Below are 23817 nucleotides of genomic sequence, written 5' to 3'. Positions count from 1 at the left end.
TGAAATTCTCAATGACTAATCATTCTCTTGTGTTGCTGGTAAAATCTTACTTAACCAGGGTACCTTATGGATTTTTCTATTTTTTTATCACTTTCTATTTTATATTTAAATGACCTGCTTATGTGTCCATCTCTCCCATGAACAACCTCAGCTGGGAAGGCTTGGGTGGATCCTTAGTTATCTTTGTGTTCTTAGTGCTTAGGTCACTACTTGGCATATAGTACATAACTTTTTTATTCAAATGAACCTGTCAGACTCTGATTGGTTAAATTCTGAGGCCCTGTCACTAAACATGGTCATTTATCTCAGAAGTTGAAGGTTCCCCTAGGGCCAGCTGCAAAGTTCCCAAAGCACAGGGAGTTGACCACAGAGTGGGCTGCCCTGATACAGAGTCCAGTGTTGGAGCAGGAGAAGAACAATGGAAGCCAGCTGCTCCAGGTGCCTGTTACTCTTATGTCTCCTCACATGTGAACTGGCCCCAGAAGTTGCTGGAGAAGTTGAAGAGTCCTCAGGTAAAATGGAAAGCACTTGCATGACCATAGGGAAAAATTTTAGAAGGGAGGGGAGTGTGATAGTTCTCTGGGTACTTTCCTTCTAAACCTGGAAAATTTTCCAAAAATATGCTGGATAAAGATGATAAAGATGTGTGTTGCCTTGCAAAGAGAAGTTTAACAGAATCCTTCAGAGAGTGACCATAAGGGGAAGTCACTTCCATATGCTAGATTTTTTTTAAAAGCCTTGGAATGGTAACAGCTTTCCAAGAAATTAAAATCTCCTTGGCCTTATATGAGTTGCACTTATAGAGCTGCTTCTTTACCTCAGAATCCAGACATCTTTTGCTTCTCTCCCTAGATGGTCCTGGTACTGCCCAGGGACCTATATGGCTCACAGATGTCCCAGCTGCTGAGGAATTCATCTCTGCTGCTGAGGTGGCCATCATAGGCTTCTTCCAGGTTTGTCCACATATTGCACTTGCTGTGTCCCCATGAGCCAGGCAACTTTTTCCTCCAGGGAGCCATGGTGGTGGCCTCTTGTCCAGATGACAATGCCTTAGAAGTAGTGGGGCTCAGAATCGGCTTATCAATTCGGACTTTTTAATTTTACAGTATTCAGACTTTTTAATTTTACAGTATTCTCAGTCTCCACATTAGGTCTCTCTCATACTTGCTTCAAAGAGTTCTGAGTCTGTTGGTTGGATCTCCTTGTCCCCAGATACTTGGAAACTAAGTTAGTATCTGCAGGAAGAAAACCTGAAGCAAATCCTGCTCTTGTTCTAAATGCCCTTGTCTATTCTCTCATATAAACAGGCAGAAGCAAGCATAAACCTTTTATAATACAGGCGATACTTTCTATAGGTGTGCCAAAGCTCCAAAGTGTTAGCTACCTCTGTCTAAAATCTTTCCCTTGGTAGACCCTCATTCTTCCTTGTCTCTGCCTTCTCTGAAATATTGAAAAATGATGACTTTGATATATTGAAGGTATTAACCTCCATCTTCCAGATTGGCTGCTTGACCAACCAAAGCAGCCAATAATGAGAGGGCATCTTTCCAACATTCTCCTTCATCTCTGGTGGTGGCATCTGGCAATTCCCACAGCTGATCCCGCCCCGACTCTCCTCACTACAGACCTTCTTGCCTATTTCCACTCGTTGATCCCAACTCAGGGTTACCCTGTCGGTGGTGTACACAGCCGGAAGCAGCTGTGAGGAGATGCATTGTGGAAGGAAGACAAGGAGCAGTTTCCAGTAGTGAGAGAGATGTAGACAGAAACAGCCACCCTCAGAAAGATAGGAAAGGGCAAGCGTGAAGTGGAAGAGTGTGCAATGACTTAAACAGCCACCAGAGGCCATCATTGGATCCTTGAGCAATTCCATCTGAAAGAGCAGATCACAAAAGAGGAAGAAGCCTGGGTGAACAAGTGTTCACACCCTCTACCAAACTGTAGTTGGCCTTTCAGAAGAGCAAGCTACCAACTTCCTGTACTTGAACCCAAATGCTAAGTTAGCCATCTTCTTTCTCCTTGCATATCACCTTCAGCCAAGGGAGATGCAGGGTAGAACACACTCATACCTGTTCATCACCTGGAGCTGCTATGGGCAAACATTGTGTGGCAGCAGGGAAATGAGGCCCATTTCAGCACTCAGAAGTGACCTCCCTGCTCCCTGACCTCTGGGTTGCAGAGCTGGACACGTGAAAAGTATCTTCATGCACAAAGCTCAGGAAAGCACACAGCTTCATGCTCAGGAAAGAGGTTTGAAAAGAGGGACCTGTTGTCTCATATCCTACACAAACCATTCCTAATGAAATTTCTAAGCTTCCAATCTCATTTTTTTTTTACTCATTCATTTTTGGCCCCTTTGATAGCACCTATTTCTTATTTTTGCATTTCCTCTTTTCTCCACAAATAGTCTCCAAAACATCTGTCTCCTCAAGTAATCAATGTCAGTATAGCCCAATTCCACAGGCCTCTGATTTTGAAGCCTCTTGACTACTAATAAACTTCAGCTCTATGATAAGGCCAGACAAAAATCCCAGGCTTAGCCACAATTTTAGTAGTAACCTATTAATTGCCATATCCTGGAAAACTCAAAATGCCACTGCAAATTTAGCCTATGTTCTAGAGGATAATTTTTTTCACTAAACACTAAATTAATTCTATGACTTCTGGTTTGAGTGAGCATATTACTTCTCTATTCTTTTTCTCTCTCCTTCCAAAATAATCCCTATGCATTATTTTTCCTCTTGTTTTTAGGATCTAGAAATACCAGTAGTGTCTGTATTCCATAGCATGGTGCAAAAATTCCAAGATGTGTCATTTGGAATCAGCAATAACTCTGAGGTCCTGGCCCACTACAACATCACCAGGAACTCCATTTCCCTCTTTCGTCTGGTAAGTTGGGTGGACAACCTAAGCCTCCTCCCAAGTTTTGTTCAGGTTGTGGACTCATAAACTTGTGGGACTGGAAAGAACTCTATGTCTTTAACACTAATGCTGGTGCCAAATTCAGGGACATTGTTGACAAGGATGGTGACTCAACCAAGAGTTGCCAAACAGGTGCTGTGATGAAGTGGAAAGAAGACTCAAGTGAGAATCGGGAAACAGGATTCTGAAGAGCTGCTTGGTGGCTCACCGGCCACCAGATGCTGGGCAACTCACTTAGCACTTTTAGCTTCAATTATTTCATCTATAAATTAAAAGGAGAAAAATCTTTGCTTTCATAGATCTGAAAGTATAGATTATAACCAATACTCAAGTATCCAATGTAAATAGTGTGACTATAAAGTGTTACAATCAAGGGACAAAAACTGGGAATTCTGGGAAAAAAAAAATATGAAGAAGAGCACTGGACTGGGATGTAAAGGAGAGATAAAAACCCATATGGCCAAGGGGGAAATAATCGAATTCAATTAGAAATCAATGACCAGGCCAATTTGACTGGATTCCAGGGTACATGTTAGGCAGAAAGTAATACAAAATAGAGAAGACTGTTTAAACACATACTGTGGAGAAATTAGAACACCATTTAATTTGGTTATACTAAATTTGGTTGGCACCGTAAAGCCCCAAAACGTTTAGATCATAGGAGTAACATGAATAGGAATGTGTTTTAGCAAGATTGTTATAGAAATGATGGGTGGGATGAATTAGTAGGCATAAAAAGAGAGCGATTTTGGTAGGTATTAAGGGTCTGTAGAGAGGTCAAACTTAAAGAAAAGCATATTGATGTCTAGATAATTAGATTAAGTAAATGATCAGCAAATAATAGACATCAAAATTACAGAAAGATGATAAAGTTTAAAGCCAGGGTGTCCAGGAATAGTGAGAGCATATGCAGAAATAGGGATTATTACTGCTTTAGTTGGTTGTTGACTTTTAATACCTGGTGAAATGTCAAAGTAAAGATGTCAAGAGTATGCTGAAAATGAGAACAAGAGCCCAGGATAGAGCTTTCAAGATTTCTGAACCAAATGCCCTTCTCTCCCTGTGGCTGCCATCTTTTCTTTCTCATGGTCACTTCTCATTCAAACTTCCTTTAAGAGTATGTTATACTCAGTGTCTCAGACTTCCTTTCAGCTGGGCACTGTTATGTAGTATATGCCCCATGGCTCCATGAAAGCTATATTCACCCAGGTCAGCACAGCCTCTGTGTGGCCAAGCAAAAATGCTTTTTCAGTCTTATTTTGTTCAACATTTCTGCCATATAGATAGTGTTGGTTGATATTGTCTTCAGTGTTCTCTCCTTTCTTGACTTCTAGGAGCCCACTTCTCTTAGTCTTCCTGAGCCCTCTCTTCCTCTACCTATACTACTTCTTGACCCAATGTTCTTCTCAGTCTAGGTTATGGAATCTGTGCTCAGTGAAGGCAAGAGATGGTCTGTTCATTTCTGAATCCACAGAGCCTAAAATAGTGTCTGCTTTGTGGCAGCACTGGGAGCAGGTGCTCGTGAGATATTTGTAGAGAATGAGCGTATGAGTGAATCAATTAATGAATGTCTATGTTCTCCTTAAGCAAACTAATTCATATTTGACCATGATGTGTTTGCGGAGGATTTGGGATATTTTAACTATGACATGGACTTCTCTCATGATTCAAATGCTTGTTGAAGATAACCATTTTATACCATCCTAAGCACTATACTCTTGACATGCTCAAAATTGAATTTATTGTCTGCACCTGCTAAATCATTTCCCCCCCCCATCTAATACACTATTTTATTGAATGATTATGTTCATTCACTCTCTCTCTTTTGCCAAGTGTACCTTCTATCTTGAATCTATATTACTCCACTCTTCCTACTTCGTTCCCATTTAGGCTCCAAGCATCATTTTCATTGTGATTGTAATTGCTTCTTAACTGATCACCTTTTACTGCTTCATATCCATTTTCAAGACTGGTACCACTATGGCATATTTAAGATGGAAATTTGACCAAGGCATTCCCCTCTTAAAACTTCTTCAACATTTCCCACTTTTTTGCAAGATATTCAATGTTATCTATGGTCTCTTGTGACGGAGCCACCACCTGCTTTTTTAGTCCCTTTTCTAGCAGTTTTCTACCCTGGCATTTATTCTCTTAGTCCCCAACTATACACATGATGATCATCCAGTCCCCTCTGCCCAGAATGTTTCTAGCTCAAGGACTCCTTTTCCCCGGGCCTCACCCTGCTGACTCCTCCTCATACTTCAGGTTAATCAGTTCAGGCATATTGTCCTTCAGAGAGCCTCTTTGGAATCCCCAAATCAGCCTAAGCATTCCTCCATATATCCATATCTCTATTTCCATTTATCCCTCTATGTCTCATCTTTGTATTCCACATCCACAGGCCTGTAACACCTAAAAGGTACCAAGAAGCATTTGAGAAACCAAACTCACCTCCCAAAGTATGTCTGAGGCTACAAGAGCACCTTTGAGCCACTTTTCCACTTGCTAGTCTATATTTTCACTATGGAGAAACAGAATGAAACCCAGCCTTATTGTGAAAAACGCTGTTAAGGCAGACATGGACGGTGAGGCAGATGTCTTTCCCATTGCCATCGAACCATTGAGAGGCATCCTTCAATGCAAAAGTCCTCATCAGCTTCAGTTCCACAGGCTCACCTTCCCCAGTTTTTTTGTTTGTAGATCTTAAGAAGGCCTGAATTAAGGGCCTTCATAAGATACACCCACCGGGAAGGAAAACACAGGTGTTGCCTCCAACTGCTCTCCAGGCTTCACACTCTTTAACAGGAACATGAGCTCTGTTTACAACTTAGTCTTTGTAAAGCCCCTTGATGACTTCTCAGAGGTTTTCACTCCTCCCTAGCATCTGTTTTTTGTTTACCACTAGTGATGGACCTACTCCAAATGAACTCCTGAGACCTCTGTGGACCCAATTATTTATGTGCCATACCAAAAACCAACACAGTGGCTACTGCGCACTTCACTGGTCAGGCTGGGAGAGGCTCGACTTATGTGGTGCCAGCTTTTAGATAAACACTTCTTTCTCAGTTTATTCTTTCAAAAATTTAGTACACATTTTAAAAGGACTATTGTTCAGGAATTTAGAATAACTTTTTTTAAAGGGGTGGTGATGGCACCACCCCTTAAAATTTTAGGATTTGGGAAATATAAACCTATCACAAATTTTCTGGTACTTTCATTCATCTTAGATCCACAGTTTGTTATGTTTTAGTTGTTTGCTAGTTGTGTGTGTGTGTGTGTGTGTGTGTGTCTAATCTATGATTGGTTCTATTACAATTCTCACAAGCATTTGATGAAGATTGTTATTCCTACATTTACAGTAAGAAAAATGGAGCTCTGAAATCAATTCAATTATCTGAAGTTTCAAAACTAGAAAGTAACAGATGTCTGATTCCAAACCCAGCACTGTTGATCTCAAATCATACCATTTCTATTATGCTATCAAGGCTTTCTAAAAGCACTTAACCCTAAAGAAAACCCTCATTTTCACACTAGATTCGGTCTACTATAATATCCCGTGTTCTGTAACACATACCTTTCTTTTCAACTACTTTCTCCTAAACCATTCTCCTATTCCTGTGTCACTAATCAATCGAAAGCCAGGATTATATCTCAAGATTTAATCTAGGTTTTATATATTTTGGTAAATAAATTTCAGAATTTAGACTTACAGCTTTTGCGATTAGAAGAACATATTTAAAGATAAGCTGAAATCATGATTAAGTGAAAAACTAATGATATTATAGATGATTAAGATATAGGAGAAATAAAAGGCCAGAATAAGCTGTATTTATGGAACATATCATTCTCCAAAATAGGGCTGACTTAGATGAATGTTTTTAGTTTCAGTAAAATTCAGGGAACAATATTGAGCCGTATATCACGACAGGGCTGTTGGGGGCCACAGTCTGCCTTTTGTGTGACAACAGAGAGACCTCTACATTCTCCCAAAGGATTCTTACTGTTTCCTGAACACAGATGAAATCCCTGGGGTGAATGAATCTGTCCTAAAATGGAACTTTGGATATTATTTGAATGCTTCCTGCTTTGGGTCTTCTCAGTCACTTCTATTTTTAAAAATATAATTAGCCTAACTTTGACCCAATGGATAGTAAAAGAAGCACAGTAAGTCATTCTCTATTCCTTTTTCAGTTATTTATTGGGTGCCTATTATAAGAAATGTAACTTACCAGGCAAAGAGAATCAGAAGGAACTAGTGCATAAAAATAAACTGATAAGAAATGCATGAAGCAATATATGTCAAGTTATTAAAACATTTTTTCTAAAATATGCACTAGCAGTAAGATGAGCAGCTTAGGAAAACAAACCCAGGGGCATGAGGGCAACTGTTTAACAAATGATTTTTTCACTGCCACCCAAGGTATTTAATACCTTGGTATTTAACTGAATGTAACCTAAGATGATTTTTAATACATTTTCTGAAAAGCTGTGTTGTCAGAGAAATCCAAAGGAATTCAAACAAATGTTACTGAAATAGTAAAAAATAGGAAAGGAACAATTGATAATATAATATGTAAAAAAACCAAAAACATCTCCTTCAGATAATCCAGGGGAATGCTTAGAAACCGTCCCATTTTACTGCTCTGCTTTTATTTTGTATCCCTTTTCTTGTGAAGAAAAAAATAATAGGACATCCTAAGTAAAATTCTTTCCAAACACTGGAGAAGTATATTTTTTAAAAATGTTCTTGGTTCCAGGGTCAGATTTTCTTTCCAGTGCATTATGCAAATAATTATCTTCACAGAAGGCAGATTTTCTGCTCAAATGTTGTTTCCAGTAACCCTACACATAAATGTTCCAGAGTTCATTAGTTTAAAAAATAATGCAGTAATTGGACACGTTTTGTTAAAAGAGGTACAACAAACCCAAGAGACTGCGGGAGGGTGGCTTTTATTAAACCTCCTTCTCTGCTTAGGGAATGTTATCATCAGTTCACCTCCTCTGCCTCCCAATACTGCATTCCTTAGGTCCAGAAACACCTGGAGTAACCAGGGCTTCCTGTTCTCCCTGTTCTGGGAAATGAGAAGTACTGCCTGGAAAAGGGAGCGGGAGGGGACTCCTGGCCCACCCCACAGCTAGGTCAGCTGGGGCTCAGGCGCCAGGCCTAAGATTTCCTAGAAAAATAATCAGGAAGCATTTAGACATATTTGATATTAAAAGGGCCCTGATTGTTTTTGTAATAATGATGATTTTGGTGGTTGCAATAGCAAAGTCTTAAGTATGAAGGAGACAGGCCAGCTGGCAATCCGGGCTTCAGCAGCTTAAAGATCCAGAAGAGCCTCAAATGTCCGTGTTTTCTGCGTGTTCATTTTATTTCTTCACTCATTCTTAATAATTCAGGGTAGGGATGGGGGTAGAAATTTGGGTAAGGTCTCCATCCCAGACTTTTTCTCTTGCTTTTTTCTTTCTTTCCCAAGTAATCTACTTAGAACTTTGTGAATTTAAAAACAGTTATGTATACAGAGACTTCACATTTTAAAATATTCTGTGGTTTGGATGACTTTTTTCAAAATCTTTTTCAGAAATAAGAACGTTTTCTGTAGTATTTATTTCATAAACTTAAATTTCACAAAGGTCTTAAAATAAAGAGCACTTAATTGGTCTTCTAAGTGAATGGTGGCAATCTGAGCCTGCATGCCAAACGTATAGCAGGTGCTCAATGAATAATTCTAGAACAAATGGGTTATAAGAGAATGACTACATTATATCCAGGATTAATAAAATTAACCCTATGGGTCATCTTAACCTGAGCATTGAGCTTTTCAGAAGTTTATATTGCCTTTAATTAGCCCAATGGAGAATCAACTTAAATAAAAGAAATGAAAAATAGAAAATAAGGGTCATCACCAGTATGACAGTAAAGATTAATCTTGGATTCTTACTATGTAGGGACTTAAATTTCCCTTTCCCTGAATTCTCTCCTACGTAAACTAAAGTGAAATTTGTTTCTGATTTTGTTGGGTAGACTGGGAAAAAAGTATCTTGAATAAAAGGATGATTTTCAACTAAGGCAAGATCAAATTAGGTAGAGCTCATATAAAATAACAGATGAAGGGGAAAGGGATAAAGAGGTGCCCAGGGATCTCAAAAGCAACCCAAGCTATTTTAGGAAATGCACAAAATTGTTCAGGGGCTGACACTGGTGATTTTATCTATACGCATAGTTGCTATGGGCAATGGAAGCATTATCTTATGTTGTTATGGGCAGAAGTAGACTGAGGGAAGATAATGGAAAATCTGGAAACAAGAACTAGAATTATGAAGTTCTATCTTTTAATGTTCCTGTGTTGGTCAGCCTTCTGTCACTGCAACAAAATGCTTAAGATAGTCAACTTAATAAGGATAAAGGTTTATTTGGGCTCATGCTTGCAGATGTTTCAGTTCATGATCAATTAACCTGCTGTTTTTGGGCCAGTGGCAAGGCAGCACATCATGGCAGGGAGCATGTGATGGAGCAGAGATGGTGGCTGGGAAGCAGAGAGAAGCAGAAAAGGTCCAGGAGGAAATATTCTATTCAAGGCCATGCCCCCAGTGACCTAGCTTTCTTATACTAGTCCTCAACGGCTGACAATCAAGCTCTCAATACAGGGACCTTCAGGGAGCATTCCAGATCCAAACTATGGCACGGAGGATAGTGGAACACTAAAATACAAATCTGAGAAAATGGACCAAGTAGCTAGATAATTTTTTACAACTAGGTTATTGTAAAAGAAGGGAAAATGTCTAGACCAAGGTCTAGAAGATGGAAACTAAGAATATTGGGTGCAGCTTTCCATCTTGGGGGCTTTTTCTAGTTCTAGGGGAAAAAAACAGTTTAAGGATGAGACATTTATCAGCATTTTTGAGAGATTCTCAAAGGGACAACAGAATAAATGTTGGTGTGCAGGCCCCACAGGGGAAGTTGGAAGTAAATCTAATAAAACTTCCTTACTATCTCCTTTGGATCCCAAAATCTTTACCTAATGCCAGGATACATCATAAGCACATCAGCCCTCACGTGGACTTCAGCAGAGCATAGACACAGATCATCACTATCCTCGAAACTGGACTAGGGTGATCATGAAAAAATGCACACAAACACTTATACACATACAACTGTATACACATGAAATGTGTATGATCCACCCTTAGCCATGCCCTAGTATAATATCCAAATCGCAAAAGAAAAGAAAATCTTAAACTAGAGAAAAAAAAGACTACCCTCAAAGTAATCTCGACAGGACAGAAATAGGTCACAGCTGATTTTTCACTAGAAATAATAGAACATAAAATGCTGAGCATTACATTGTTTCAAACACAAAGGGAAATAACTGTCAACTTGGAATTCTACCACCAGCAAAAACAGACTTCAAAAACAAACTTGAAATAAATCACATGTTAAACAACCAAATTGAGAGAATTTGTCACCCAAGAGTTAATTGATACTAAAGAAAATATTAAAAGGTTTTTTCTAGGCAGAGGGGTGGTAACAGTCCATGTAGAAGCTCAAAAACACAGGAATGAATGAAGAAACACTAAAATATAAATATGTGCATAAATTTAAGTGTAAACTACATAATAATCATGATGATGTCTTGTGAGATTTATAATTCAAACACAAAACAAGCATCTGTAAGTCAACTGTGGGGTCGGGAAAGGAAGTCAGAAGATAAACTATATGAGAATGTTCTAAAGTCAAGATAAGGATGGAATAGCCAATTAATATTAGATTCTAATATGTAAAAATTCATGTTGTATAATGCATGCCAGTAATCCCTAAAGGAATAATTAAAACTTGTGTGGCTTCTAAACAAAAAAAAAAAAAAATGTGGGGGGATAACATAAATTCAGTCAATTCAAAACTGAGCCAGAAACGAAGAAAAGTAGAATTTGGAACAGGCAGAACCAATGGAAAATTCATAATTAAATATATCAGTAATTGCATTACATAAAAATAATCTTTAAAAAAGAAACATGTCGCTCAAGGGCAGAAAACCCTCCTGGCTCACTTTTCTGTCTGTCTTCGAAACTTTACTGGAGGCTTGTTTCATAGTGGTCTAAGAATATTTAGCAATTATTGAAAAAAAGATAAAAATGGTGACAACCAGATCTCCTTCTTTGTGCTTCCCAGGTGGATAATGAACAGCTGAAGTTAGAGGGTGAAGAAGTTGAAAACATGGAAGCTGCCAAATTAAGCCTTTTCATTGAGACCAACAGCCTTCAATTGGTGACAGAATACAACACTAAGGTAAATGACGTCCCTGGGGCCAGCCCCCTAAACTCTTGTGTCAGGGAGGGCACTTGTCTTCATTGCAGAGACCCTTTCCTCCCAGAGCTCTGCTTTTCTAACCAGGAATGTGAAGTAGCCATCCTTAATTGAAAACCTTGTATGTTGTTTATATTAACATTCATACTGTAACCTTTTAGGACTGATGGACTTTTCCCTATTTAACAAAGAGAAACAGAGACAGAAAAGTCAAATGTTGTATCACACAACTAATAAGAACGAGAACCAAAATGCAAAGTTACGTGACTGATTCAAAAACCTTCTGAGTTTTGCTGCCTCCATACCCTGATCAATGCTGTAGATCACATTTCTTGAGTTAGATTCCAATTCATACAGAAGGTCGATTTTTTTTCCCCCTAAAGCACTGGTGACCCATATTTTTATAAAATAAAATAAAAGTAAGTTATTAGACAAATGCACTTTAAAAAAATAAGGCCGATTAGTTGGACATGGTGTTGCACACCTGTAATCCCACCTGCTCGGTAGGCTGAGGCAGGGAGGATCTCAAGTTTGAGGCTAGCCCAGGTAGGTTGGCCAAACCAAGTCTCAAAAAAGAAAAATAAACAAATAAGCCCACTGATCACATATTTGCATGCCAGAGCAACATAACATTTTCAAACATCTATTCCTATTTTCTGTGTGTACCTCTTTATGGACACTAACATTTCCTGGTCTGGAACCACAGGCTAACCGCATTTTGACTAGCATTGTCTGAATCTTCAGGGGCCTCAGCATCCAGGTTTGTCCTCCTCTGATGTCACATGCTGCAAGCAATATGAAGAAAAGTGTCAACCGACCCTCCAGATCATCCTCTGGCCTTCTCACACTCTACAGCTTATCCAGTTATCTTACATGTCCTGCCTTTCATTTTCTAGTGACCTACATCAACTTAGAAGTGCTAGGCGTACTCTAGAAAAAATACCTAATGCACACATTATTTTTTTCAGAACTTATAAAGCCCTTTCATACTTATTTTCTCATTTAATCCTCCCTTAATTCTTATTTAATCATTTAATTGATTGTTTAAGGTGAAAGGGAGGAAATTTTGTAGAGGAGAACATTCAAGACCCAATGACATTACCAAATGTCACACAATGAGTAAATTAAAAAGACATAATTTAAGGCAGAACATTAGCTCATCTTGTCTATTTCCATTTTATAATACAGGAAGTGGGAGTTCAGAGAAGCTAAGTAACCTCCTAGAGCCATTAGGTTAGTAACTTGAACTTCAGAGAGCTTCTGCACTTACCCTGTTTTTCGTGCTGGGTCTGTTTGAGTGCATTCTGTGGTTTTTCTACTGCTCCACACAGGAGGAAACACCCCTTTTCCTGTTGACTAAAATCACATCCACTTCTCACACCATCTTTAGAGAGTGTTGACTCCATTTCCACTTTGGCCAAGATTCCAAACACACACACACACACACACACACACACACACACACACACACATATCACAGTGTCAGCAGCAATAATGAAGAACACATTCTTAGCCTAGGTCATTGTGATTGTGTGTCTATTCAGCTAAAAGGGGTGCACAGAGGCCCAGAAAAGTGACCTTTCACTTCCAAGGTAAATGGCTCCAGCCTGCTCGAATCCTGCCCAGCCAGGGCAGGGCAAGGATTGTCCTGCCTGAGCTCTCAGCCTGGTCCAGCTCTCACCTTGCATAGTAATAATGTATCTTTTTAAAGTTCCCTATTACTAGAGGCTAATCACCTCAAGAAGAAATCAGGAAAGAATTTCTTTACAGAAACAAGTTCAATTTTTATTGTGACTTTTTTCTCAAAAAAATTTTCTTTTTCTCATTTGGAAAGCTACCCATTCTTCTACAGCTATTTGTCTTCTACTGGTATTGCAGAAGTTTGCACCAGTAATGAAGGGCAGAAAATCACAGCCATACCTTTGGCCTGCCATGCACTTTTAATAACATGTGGATGACTTCAAGGTGAAAAACCAGGCTGTGCCACTAATCACAGATTCCACTAATCACCTCTGTTGTCCAATCCCTTCTGCTAAGACAGGATTGACTCCACTTTTTTTCTTGACTCTTTCCAAAAATTATCCTCCACCTCTGCTTTGGGAAGTTGGATACACACGCATTTAAAACAAGAGTCAATTATTGATCATCTATTCTCCCAAATGTAAAATCTTGTGTCAGCAGCAAAAATGAGGAACACATTTTCTTTCTAAAATGCCAAGGAGAAGTATTTAGGATAAAAACTCCATAGGCCTTCCTTGTCCACCTATTGGCCCCCTGAGGGGCCAATCTCTTATTATGCACATGTTGATTTTTATAGCAGTGATTTCTGTATTTAGGAGAGGTAGAAAGCAATGGGGTTTGTTTAAAATAGATTTGCAACACAGTTTTGGGAAAGTGAAATGAATGGCGTCAATAGCACAGTTTCACCCTTCCTCTCCCTTTCTTATCCAGATAGTGGCTATCCCAGTCCCCTAAGTCATTGACAACTTCAATGCTTCCGGTTTCCTGCAGAGCTCACCTTCATGTTGACCTGAGGTGGACTGGATCCACCACACTTGGGGTTAAATTGACTTGCATGGGGTTCTTCCAGGTGATTCTGATCCAGCCAGTTTGGACTCTAGCACCTGACTGCCTAATGTGAATCCCAAGCCATCATTTTGTAACCTTTACAACTATTTAATCTATCTCTGCCTCAGTCTTCTCACTTGAAAAACCAGGATCTTAGGGATTCAATTAGTTATTATAAGAATAAAAGCTGAAGACAGTTCCTTGCACATAATAAATATTCAATAAGTATGCTCAACTAATTTGTAGTCAAGAATCATATTTTAAGTGTTCCTTTTGCAACATGAAAAGGAGTTGAAAAAAAAGCGATTAATATGTTTCATGGCATATTTGTTGTCTATTTCATGTAACAGGTTACTCTAAAATTTTAGCTTGAGACAGTAAATGTTGATTATCTCATGCCAATTCTGTAGGTCAACCATCTGGGAGTGTCTTGGCTAGGTGCTTCTGCTCTAGCATCTCTGGTGAGTTTGCAGCCAATGGTCAGGACTGCAGTCATTGGAAGGCTTGAGTAGAGCTGGAAGATTTTCTTTCAAGAGGGCTCACTCATGTGGCTGGCAAGTTGGTCCCCACTGTTGCTCTGTGAATCTGTCCATAGGGCTGCTTCAGTGCACCACACAGGCTGGCTTTCCCCAGAGTGAGGGATATTGGGAAGAGCAAGGCAGAATTCATGATGACTTTTATGACCTCAAAGTCACACTCCATCATTTCTACAATATCCTCTTGGTTTCTCCATCCAACCTATGCAGTGTGGGAAAGAGGGACCTACACTGATGCATGAAAAAAAAAAAAACAGATGGGGAGATTTTTGAGAGCTATCTTGGAGGCCAATTGCATTTGTGTTACCATTCACTGGATTAACACTAATGCCTCCCCCCTTTCTCTCTTTCTCCTATAACACACTTGCCAGACTGGGTTTGGCCTATTTAACACCATGATTGAGATTCATCTTCTCCTGGTGATAAGCAAAGCATCTCCAGAGTACGCCGAGAATATGAACAGATACCGGAAGGCAGCTAGGCTCTTCCAGGGAAAGGTAAGTTGGGAATGGGACATGACATTTGAATAAATAACACCAGAAGAAATATGGGGCTAGGAAGGAGATATAAATAAGGAAAGCCAGTATGTTTCAGAAATCAAGAAAGAGTGGGTCATAAAAATAGCATCATTTGAAATCAAACATGTTATGTTTGGTAACATTAAAGGCTTATATAATCATGTTTTCCCACAGTGGTTAAGGATATTTCTTCTGCATTGATAGATGGGGATAAAATAGACTAGTATGGCAATATGTAAATCAATGGAAGTGTAACTGATGTGATTCTGCAATCTGTATACGGAGTAAAAATGTGAAATATGATATATCAAGAACTATGTAATGTTTTGAACAACCAACAATAAAAAAATAAAAATAAAATGCATATATACTTAGTATAAATAAATAAATAAATAAATAAATAAATAAAATAGAGACATAAAGTTACAGAAAATAAAATCACCTACTAGTCACCATTTGTTAACACCCCCCACCATACTCTCATCCACCTTAGGGTTTACTCCACATATACACCTGTCGAGCCCTGGGACCTACTAGATAGCCAAGAAATACTTATTTCTTCCCTTTTCCTCCTTCATGAAGTTCTGCTTGATATCTCCAAAACAATAAAACTTAACTACTTCAAGGCTGCTCTGCTAGAGACCTTTCTAACCATGACAACCAGCCCATAATAAAGTAAGTTGCCCTTCTGAAGGCAGCTTCCCTAACACTGGGAGCATTCAGTGCAACTGAATGGAGATGATCCTCAACTGCATTATAAAGATTTCTAGTTTGGATAGAAGGTTTGGCCTAACAATATACAGTAGCCCCCTTTTTCATAGTTTCACTATGGTCAGTCATGGGTCAGAAAATATTGGAAATTTTCAGAAATAATAAGTTTGAGATAACTTTCACTATAGCATATTGTTAGAATTGTTCCAATTAGCTATTTTATTGTTTATAATTAGCTATTATATCCAAAGAATATATGTATATGAAGAAATGTAGTATATCTAGATTTCAGTACTATCCGAGGCTTCAGGCACCCACAAGGGGTTTTGGAATGTGATTGCAAAATAGTTAATATTTATTAAGCACTTACTATCTGTCAAATGCTATATTAAAAATATTAAATGCATCACCTCATTTACTCTCCACACTGCCCCCAAACAAAAGCTATTCTGCCAACAAAAAAAAACTGAGTACCAGAGAGGCTGTATAATAAGCCAAAAGCCACACAACTAAATATACCAGAGGTAAAATTTAAAATTTGTTCTTTGCTTTTAACCTGTAGGCCCCACTTCCTCCCTTAGAATCAATAAAATCTCTTCCAATTCTATGTGCTCAAAATTAAATAAATCTGACCAAAGGAATAAAATACTAAAGCAACACAAAATTTATTTTGATTTAAACTGAGATTTAACTTACGTGACACCATAAGTTTAATCAGAATTACAAAGAATCTGTTTATCCCCAGGACCTCTGATAGAGCTTTTTCTTTCAAACTTCTTCAACTGCAGATTCTCTTTGTTCTGGTGGACAGTGGTATGAAGGAAAATGAAAAGGTGATATCATTTTTCAAACTAAAGAAGTCTCAGCTGCCAGCTTTGGCAATTTACCGAACTTTTGACGATCAGTGGGATACACTGCCTATAACTGAAGTTACAGTAGAGCATGTGAAAAACTTTTGTAATGGATTTCTAGAAGGGAAATTGTTGGTAAGTGTGAGGGTACAGGTAAAACAGTTTGCATTTTCTCCTTCTGAATAAGATTTCTGGGCTCTACTGGATCTGATCAACAGCAAATGAATATGAGGGTGTATACTGGTCAGAATCGGGATGCTCATGGGAACAGTTATGGGAATAGAACTAGTTATGGGAATAGAACTAACAAAGTATTTTTGGAAAAGTATTGCATATTCAAAGGAGCTGAATTTGGAATTTTGCCATTTTGCTTAAGGTATCAATGAGAAATGAATCAAAATCCATATAAAAGAGCTCATGAGATAAAAATTGAAAATGATTTAGCACTTCCCAAATTAATCAAAATGGCCTAGTTTTCTAAGCCTAAAGCAAGAATTAACTCCAAATCTAAATTTCAGTGTTATGATGTTTTTCAGAGAGAAAATCGAACATCAGAAGAAAAAACTCCAAAAGTGGAACTCTGACTTCTCCTTGGTATTTCCACTTATTACCACATACTTACTTTATGCTGAACAAAAACAGGCCATTTAAACCTGAGGGATACCAAACAACACATTCACCAGGACTTTCAACCACACATGGAGAGAGAGAGAGAGAGAGAGAGAGAGAGAGAGAGAGAGAGAAAGAATTTATTCCATTTTGTTCCTTAAAAACTCATTGACTTTTCTTCTTTCTTTTAAACTCCCTTTACTCTCTGGCTACTCACCTATTTTGCTATTGCACATTCATACTGTGTAGGCCCACCTATGGTGGACAGCTTTAGAAATCCTATGACACCTGTATGAAGGAGAGCCATTCCTAGAGAGAAATTGTTCCAATGTATCATTAGTACTGAGTTTGCCTACTTCACATGATCCACACAACATAGTTCCTGCTGTTTGGAGGTTGTCTAAGGATTGAAACTCGACCTTCCTTCATAAGCGCCCGTCTCTCTCTGACTCAGGGCCAAGAACAAAAGGATGGTTTTTAAGCACTCTTCTGTGTTTTTGTCAGATGTTAAATGATGTCCCCAAGTTCTGAATTCAGCATAAACAGACCATGTGAAAACTCTATGCTTGTTTAGCATCCCCAATTCCCCATGTAAATCAACAACCCGTATAATAAATAAAGGCAATGATTTTATAGGAGAAGACTGGCATCTCTTTGCAGGCCAAACCTTTTGTAAACACCCAGCTGCCCAGCCGAGCCGTGTGTCCCTCACCCTTCAGCGCTCACAGTTTAGCAGTGGGCCATAAGCCACATGCATGTTACTGTTCACTCTGTGTGTGGGATGGGTGGTAGGTAGAGACCATCCTGGTGAGAACTGGTACAAACGTGACAGAGGAGCTAGGAAGTCAATGAGGGAGAGAAGGGGGGCACTTGGCGCTGGGCAGGCTGGGGCTCACTGCAGGTGAGGGGTACAGTCCAGCTCCTGGAGCAGAGGGAGAGTTTGGCTGAGTGTCTCTGGCCCACAGGTCGTTACTGTCAACACACAGATGCTCCACTGTTCCCAGAAGGCCCTTGGCTCTGCAGAAAAGTGCCTAAGTGCTAAAGAACTGAAAAACCACAGATGTACACCTACAGCCCTGTCCAAGTGAGGGACCCGGGAGTGAAAGGCTTGGTTGTTCCTTTCTGTGGGGAAAACTCCACAGCCCCTGGGTGGGGAGCCAGCAGCTGGCCGTGGCCTGTGAGTGCAGCCGGGGATGGCATGCCTCAGCCACATGAGAGCCCCAAGGGCTCTGAGGGGTCATCTGTCCATCCCAGGGCTGCAGGAAATCGCCCCAACAGCCTCTTGCTGGAAGCTGGAAAACAGTCCTAGGATAGGCGAATCCCAGAATGCTGCCTTCATCCTGTGAGCCAGAGTCTTGACATTTACAGTCAGGAATCCTTCCTGATACCCCAGCCGAGGTCCTCCACCAGGCAAGCTGTTTCTTCTTACCATCTCCATGGAAATTCCTAATGGCTGCCCAGTCCTATCCCCAAAAGACACTTTCAGTGACTTGCTGCTTGCTCCTAAGCTCTCTAATCCAGCCTCCTTTTGTCTGGTACTAATAAGCCAATTGTTTTATCATTTTTTTTTAACATTTCCAAGTTATTTGATTCAATAAATTGTTTTTCTCTCCTCCTTCTTTCCAACTTTTCCTCTTTCTTGCTTCAATTTCTCAGACCCCAAACTTCAGTAGGACCCATGAATTATGTTTTGCTTGATAGTCAGTTACATTTTCAATTATTTTGCTAGAAAGGCCCCCATGCCTGTGGTCAACCCTGGCCATATAGATTTTTAACATCTCTACAGTCTATTTTGCTACTTGATGGCATTCAACAGCAATTTTATTATATATTATTTTATTTCATATGTGTATTTGCATGTTTAAAGTATTTAATTGACTTATTCCTTCTCAGCTTGTAGTTGTCCAAAACTGCCAGTTATTTTCTCCTATCTCCATTACCAGTACAGTTCTTTGGAGAAGAACTGGGGAATTGTGCCCAATGAATGGAACTTCTTTAAATAGAAGGGATTTCTATAGGCTCTCATCCATTCACTAAAGATCTGACATAGTGTTATAAACTTCTACAGTTTCTAGCCCCATCACTGGGCAACTTCTTCCAAAGACTATATTAATTCACCCCAGGGTACATTGTTCTTGGAAAATCTGGACACATCTCAGCTACTTTTCATCATGGAATCACTTGTTGACTTTCACTGTCAAGCCGCCGCACCTTTGCTTTAAAGTATGAAGGAAGCAGTGATGTTATGCAATAAAACTTGCAAAAAGACTTTAAAAGATTTGGAAGACTATGATAGAAAGAAGGCATGCAAGTGGGGCAGGTCTCAGAGCAATGACAGGGAAGTTTGTGTTTGAATTTCACATCTTCTGTGACTTTGGGAACTTCAGTTCAAATATAATACAATAATTCATCAGATTTTATGAGCACTCAAGGTGATGACACATATAAAGTTTGGTTATTAATCTTTTAATAACTGAATTAATTAAAAAATTAAACTTTATTGCCTCTCCTGTTTGTCATTTCTCCAATTGTCAGACCTTATGGAAAAGGAGGGGCCTCCTCCTAGATTTTTCTTAAATGGATTAGCTCATGGGCAGGGTGTTTAAAAGGAGAGAACAAGTTTTAAGTTTTACCTGTGGTATTTTTAGCTGTGTGGCTTTTGGCTTATTACACAGCCTCTCTGAGACTCAAGTTTTCTTGTTGGCAGAATGGCTTTTTGTTGTGGAGGGCAGAGGTGGAGAGTAAATAAGGTGATGCATTTAATATTTTTAGTATAGCACTTGGCAGATAGTAAGTGCTTAATAAATGTTCACTATTTTGCTTTCCATGACCTCCAGTGGATGCCTGAAACCATGGATAGTACTGAAATCTAAATATGCTACATTTCTTCCTATATGTATATACTTATGATATAATAGCTAATTATAAAATAGAACAACTCTAACAATATGCTATAGTGCAAGTTATTTCAAACTTATTGGTTATTTCTGGAAATTCCCATTCGATATTTTCTGACCATGACTGCTGCAGAAAGTAAAACTATGAAAAAGAGGCTACTCTATATGGTTAGGTCAAACCTTCTACCCAAAGTAGAAATCTTTATAACGTAGTAGAGAATCTCCATTCAGTTATAGTGGAGACTGAATGCTTCCAGTATTGGGGAACACAGCTGGATTGGAAGAGTATTCGAAATAACTGTTTTAAAATGAACCTTTTACTCAGGTATAATGAGGCCTACAGATCAGGAAACAATCACCACTGAAAAGATCACTTGTTATCCACAGTTCCCAAGGAAGGAGCATGTTATATAATGGGCATGAGAAGCACCAGGGTGGGTCGGGAGGTAGAAGGAGCAAGGGGGAAACACAGGCAAAAGCTCCTTGTGGTTTCCACGGAAAGCAGTGGGCAGGGAAGGGTAAGATGCTGAGGACTGGCAGGTTTGAATAGCTTCCCCAAGCTCTCAGACACAGGAGCTGTCCTTAATTGCCTGAAACCCATTCATGGGTGATTAGGGCAGGTAGATAGTGAGCTCCCCAAGTGTGAAAGCCCTGAGAGTCCTATAGGGAGGTGGTCAAGGTAAGGACTCTAGATTGGTTGGTTTGCATATAAAAGATTGCTAACAAATAAGTTGTTAACTCTAGGAAGGAACGGGTCTCTCCAGGGTCAGTAAGGCCCCAAATGTGAAAACATCAAGAAACACATGGTTAATATAGTTAGCACCCATTTGTCAGAAGATTCCTCTCCCAATGTGCCTAGTTGGGTCATGCTACAAAGGAAGGTTGTCTTCATCAGACCTTGGTTAATACACATGCCCTTGGGTGGATAGTAGGTAGGACTGGGTGTTGAATGGTGTGTTATGGGAAAGCATTCACTGATTCATATTCTCATCTATCCATTTAAACATTTATTAACCAATTAGGGATGTGCAGGCAATGGTGCCTCCTAAGGGCAGAGTAAACTTGGCCTTGGGTGATGAACTGTAGAACAGAGAACTTTCTATCACAGGGAAACATAGATGCCACTAGACTGGGCCATGGTCAGGGAGCAGCAGAACAGAGAAATCTGGATAAAGAAGAAGAGTTTCCTGTGGAGAGGGGTACACAAGACACTGGCAATAGGTTGAGGAGGTCCCCAGAGCTGGGGGAGGAGAAGCCACAATGGAAAGTCCAACACAAAAAGGAAGAGGCTCATCATGGACAAACTTTATTTCACAATTGAATTTAGAACCAGCACTATTTATTTCATCTTTCTAAAAATATCTTGTTTTCTAAGCAAAGAAAAATAAAATAGGAAGTGGCATGCATCTGACCCATGGCTCCTAACTGTAGAACCTTTAACATGGAGAGACCTGGGGAATAGAAAAAGGGGGGAGTTAAACAACATCATTTGAGTTTTGAATCTTTGGAGAAAACGTAGTCTATAAACAAAGAAACAAGTGGATTATGTTATCCCTGAGCATTTGAAACAAATTTACCCTTATTCAAATCATTTATAAGATAGGTCACATTTTTCTTCCCATTCTGGAACCATTAGGTCCTTGTTATTGTAGGTTAACAAGGAAAAATCTGAATCATCCGGAGTGTGGGAAGGGTTAGGGGGATAAGCTGCTTCTATGGGTTATAAAAAGTTGTGTGGAATTTCGACCTTAGTGTTTAACTGTCCAAATAATCATACCAAGTGTTAATAGCAGGATTCAATTCCTACATTAGACCCACTGGTCTTAATATGGTAACATAGAGTTAGCTTAGGTTGAAGGAAGAAAATCTAGAACATATTTGACATAATTCAAGCTGTGGTGAATTAAGAATTTTAAAAATAATCAGCATGTTGTCTTATAGGTCGTGTTTCCCAGGAAAAAGAATATGAGACTAAATCTTTTGTGAGGGGTGCTCTATAGAGGGGACCTGTGGGAAATGAAAGTGGAATTGGACAGAAGAAAAAATTGGATTTTGTCAGCTTCACAATAAGGATGGGGCTGAGATGTCCTTATGAAGTTGTCCTGACTTAGAGAATAAGGCTAGGCCTTTATACCCATACCCCAGCATTGATCACTTGATGAGGGCTATACATAGGTAAGGAGCATGCTCATGGGCAAGATGGCTCACTTCAGCAGAGGGTCAGCTCCAGGTTGGAGATCTGGTGGGTGAAACTCAGCTAAGAGCTGTCAGCTGCCAACACACCCAGCATGTGGGGGAAGAGAATTTCTGTCTTAAAGAGGCTCAATACAAGCCTAGAGCATTGTTTTCTTTCAAACTACCATAATCACTGCACCAATGCTATCCAAAAGAATGAGGGCAGGATGAAGTTGTATGAGTATGTGTGTGTGTAAGTAACAGGTAGCACCTTCATTGGGTTGGAGTTAGGGGAGAAGTCTGTTGTCCTCACAAACACAATTAGAGCAGACTTCCTACAACAGTAAGGAGCATTCACTCTCACACTCACTCATCTCTTCATCAAGCAGGGAATAGAACAAGTCCCAGGTAGTCTAATGTTGTCTCCACTCCTTTTCTGCCCCAGGCTTCTGATTCCCCAGTACAGGACAAATATGAAACTCACCAGAAATCTGAAGAATGGTCTGAATTTCTAATGTACTTAGTCAATATTCAAATATATCCGTGATGATAACATTCACTTAATAAAGAGAAGGCAAAGACTTGACTAGTAAATAGTGAGTTAGCAAAAACTGATGATAGGTTTACCTCTAAATTGTGACCATAATGCTCATTTATACAAACTAAAAGTCTTGGAGCCTATCACATTTGTTGTTAAATATCTCTTCCCTGTATGTCTATAGTCACCAGAGTCCTACCTTCCTGTTCCACTTCTGCCCCCTCAGCCCATCTGGTAGGTCCTTCTTGCTAATCGCTACCCATTCTGTTGTCCATCCTTAGCTACATTCCTACAAACTCATGACCTCTGTCTCTACTTTTTCCTTTACCTCCAGCTCTTCCTAGGATGTTGTTCCATGTCGTGACATGTTTCAGACAAGTTCAGTGATAATATAGGGCTGATCACCAAAAAGGAATGGTCGGGGAAGGAAATATTGGAGGGAAATGGATACACATCAAAAACATTGGCAGTTCTGCCTTGTCTTGTAATCTCTACCACTCACAACGTGACCATCGGAATCATACTGGTCCCAAAGGGTACTCCTTTGTGATTCACATAACCTTCACTCTAACACACTTTGGAAAACAGGTCACAAAGTGAAAATGAGAAACAATCACTTGTGATCTAATTCCTCTCTTGGATTGACTCATTCTCCTCACTCCACAATCTCTTTTCCCTCTAACACCACTAATGATATACCAGAGATGGAGAGGAAAGAGTCTAAGTCAACAAGTAGAAATGTTCAGTGTTCATGGAAGAGCAGGGTGGTTTGTGGTAAGGTATTTTCATGATTGTGAAATGCAAGAATGATGGTGGTCAATAAGGTGATATTGATTTGTAAGGTAAGAGTTCAAGGGCCAGAGAATCATTGCTCTGTTGAGTCCAGCTGGCATTTGAGAAAGAATGGCAGCCCATAAGTCTGGATTGGATGATGGAAGCCAGACCAAGTGTTAAAATGGCAATTTACTAAAGCTATAGTTTGAGAACTGTCATCAGCTTATAACCTCTAGTTTTTCCACCATCTCATTTCCCCACTTGCCAAATTACAGAATATTCAAGTTCTTCCTCTGGGCTGGCTTCCTTGAAAAGAAATTCACCATCTCCCAAACTGTGTGATTCTAATTACAACTTAGTGTCTTAGCATTAGCCATTTCCAGAAAGCTCAGGTCACACAACACAATTTCCAC

The 23817-nt window shown here is 39.5% G+C and overlaps 1 protein-coding gene across 1 annotated transcript; it reads left to right on the top strand.

Annotated features, from left to right (window-relative positions):
• The first annotated feature begins 254 nt into the window (after positions 1-254).
• On the top strand, positions 255-17610 carry ERP27 (endoplasmic reticulum protein 27). Its single transcript, XM_081311015.1, has 7 exons — positions 255-512; positions 853-953; positions 2752-2889; positions 11093-11209; positions 14703-14828; positions 16349-16546; positions 16948-17610. The coding sequence occupies exons 1-7, from the start codon at positions 419-421 to the stop codon at positions 16993-16995; spliced, it is 822 nt and encodes a 273-aa protein (XP_081167141.1). The 5' UTR covers positions 255-418; the 3' UTR covers positions 16996-17610.
• The last annotated feature ends 6207 nt before the right edge of the window (positions 17611-23817 follow it).

The sequence above is a fragment of the Spermophilus citellus genome (genome assembly GCF_964194105.1).
Source record: "Spermophilus citellus genome assembly, chromosome: 10".
In the NCBI taxonomy this organism is placed as follows: domain Eukaryota; kingdom Metazoa; phylum Chordata; class Mammalia; order Rodentia; family Sciuridae; genus Spermophilus; species Spermophilus citellus.
The sequence above is the reverse complement of the archived record's forward strand: the minus strand, read 5'-3'. Positions and strand labels throughout refer to the sequence as shown.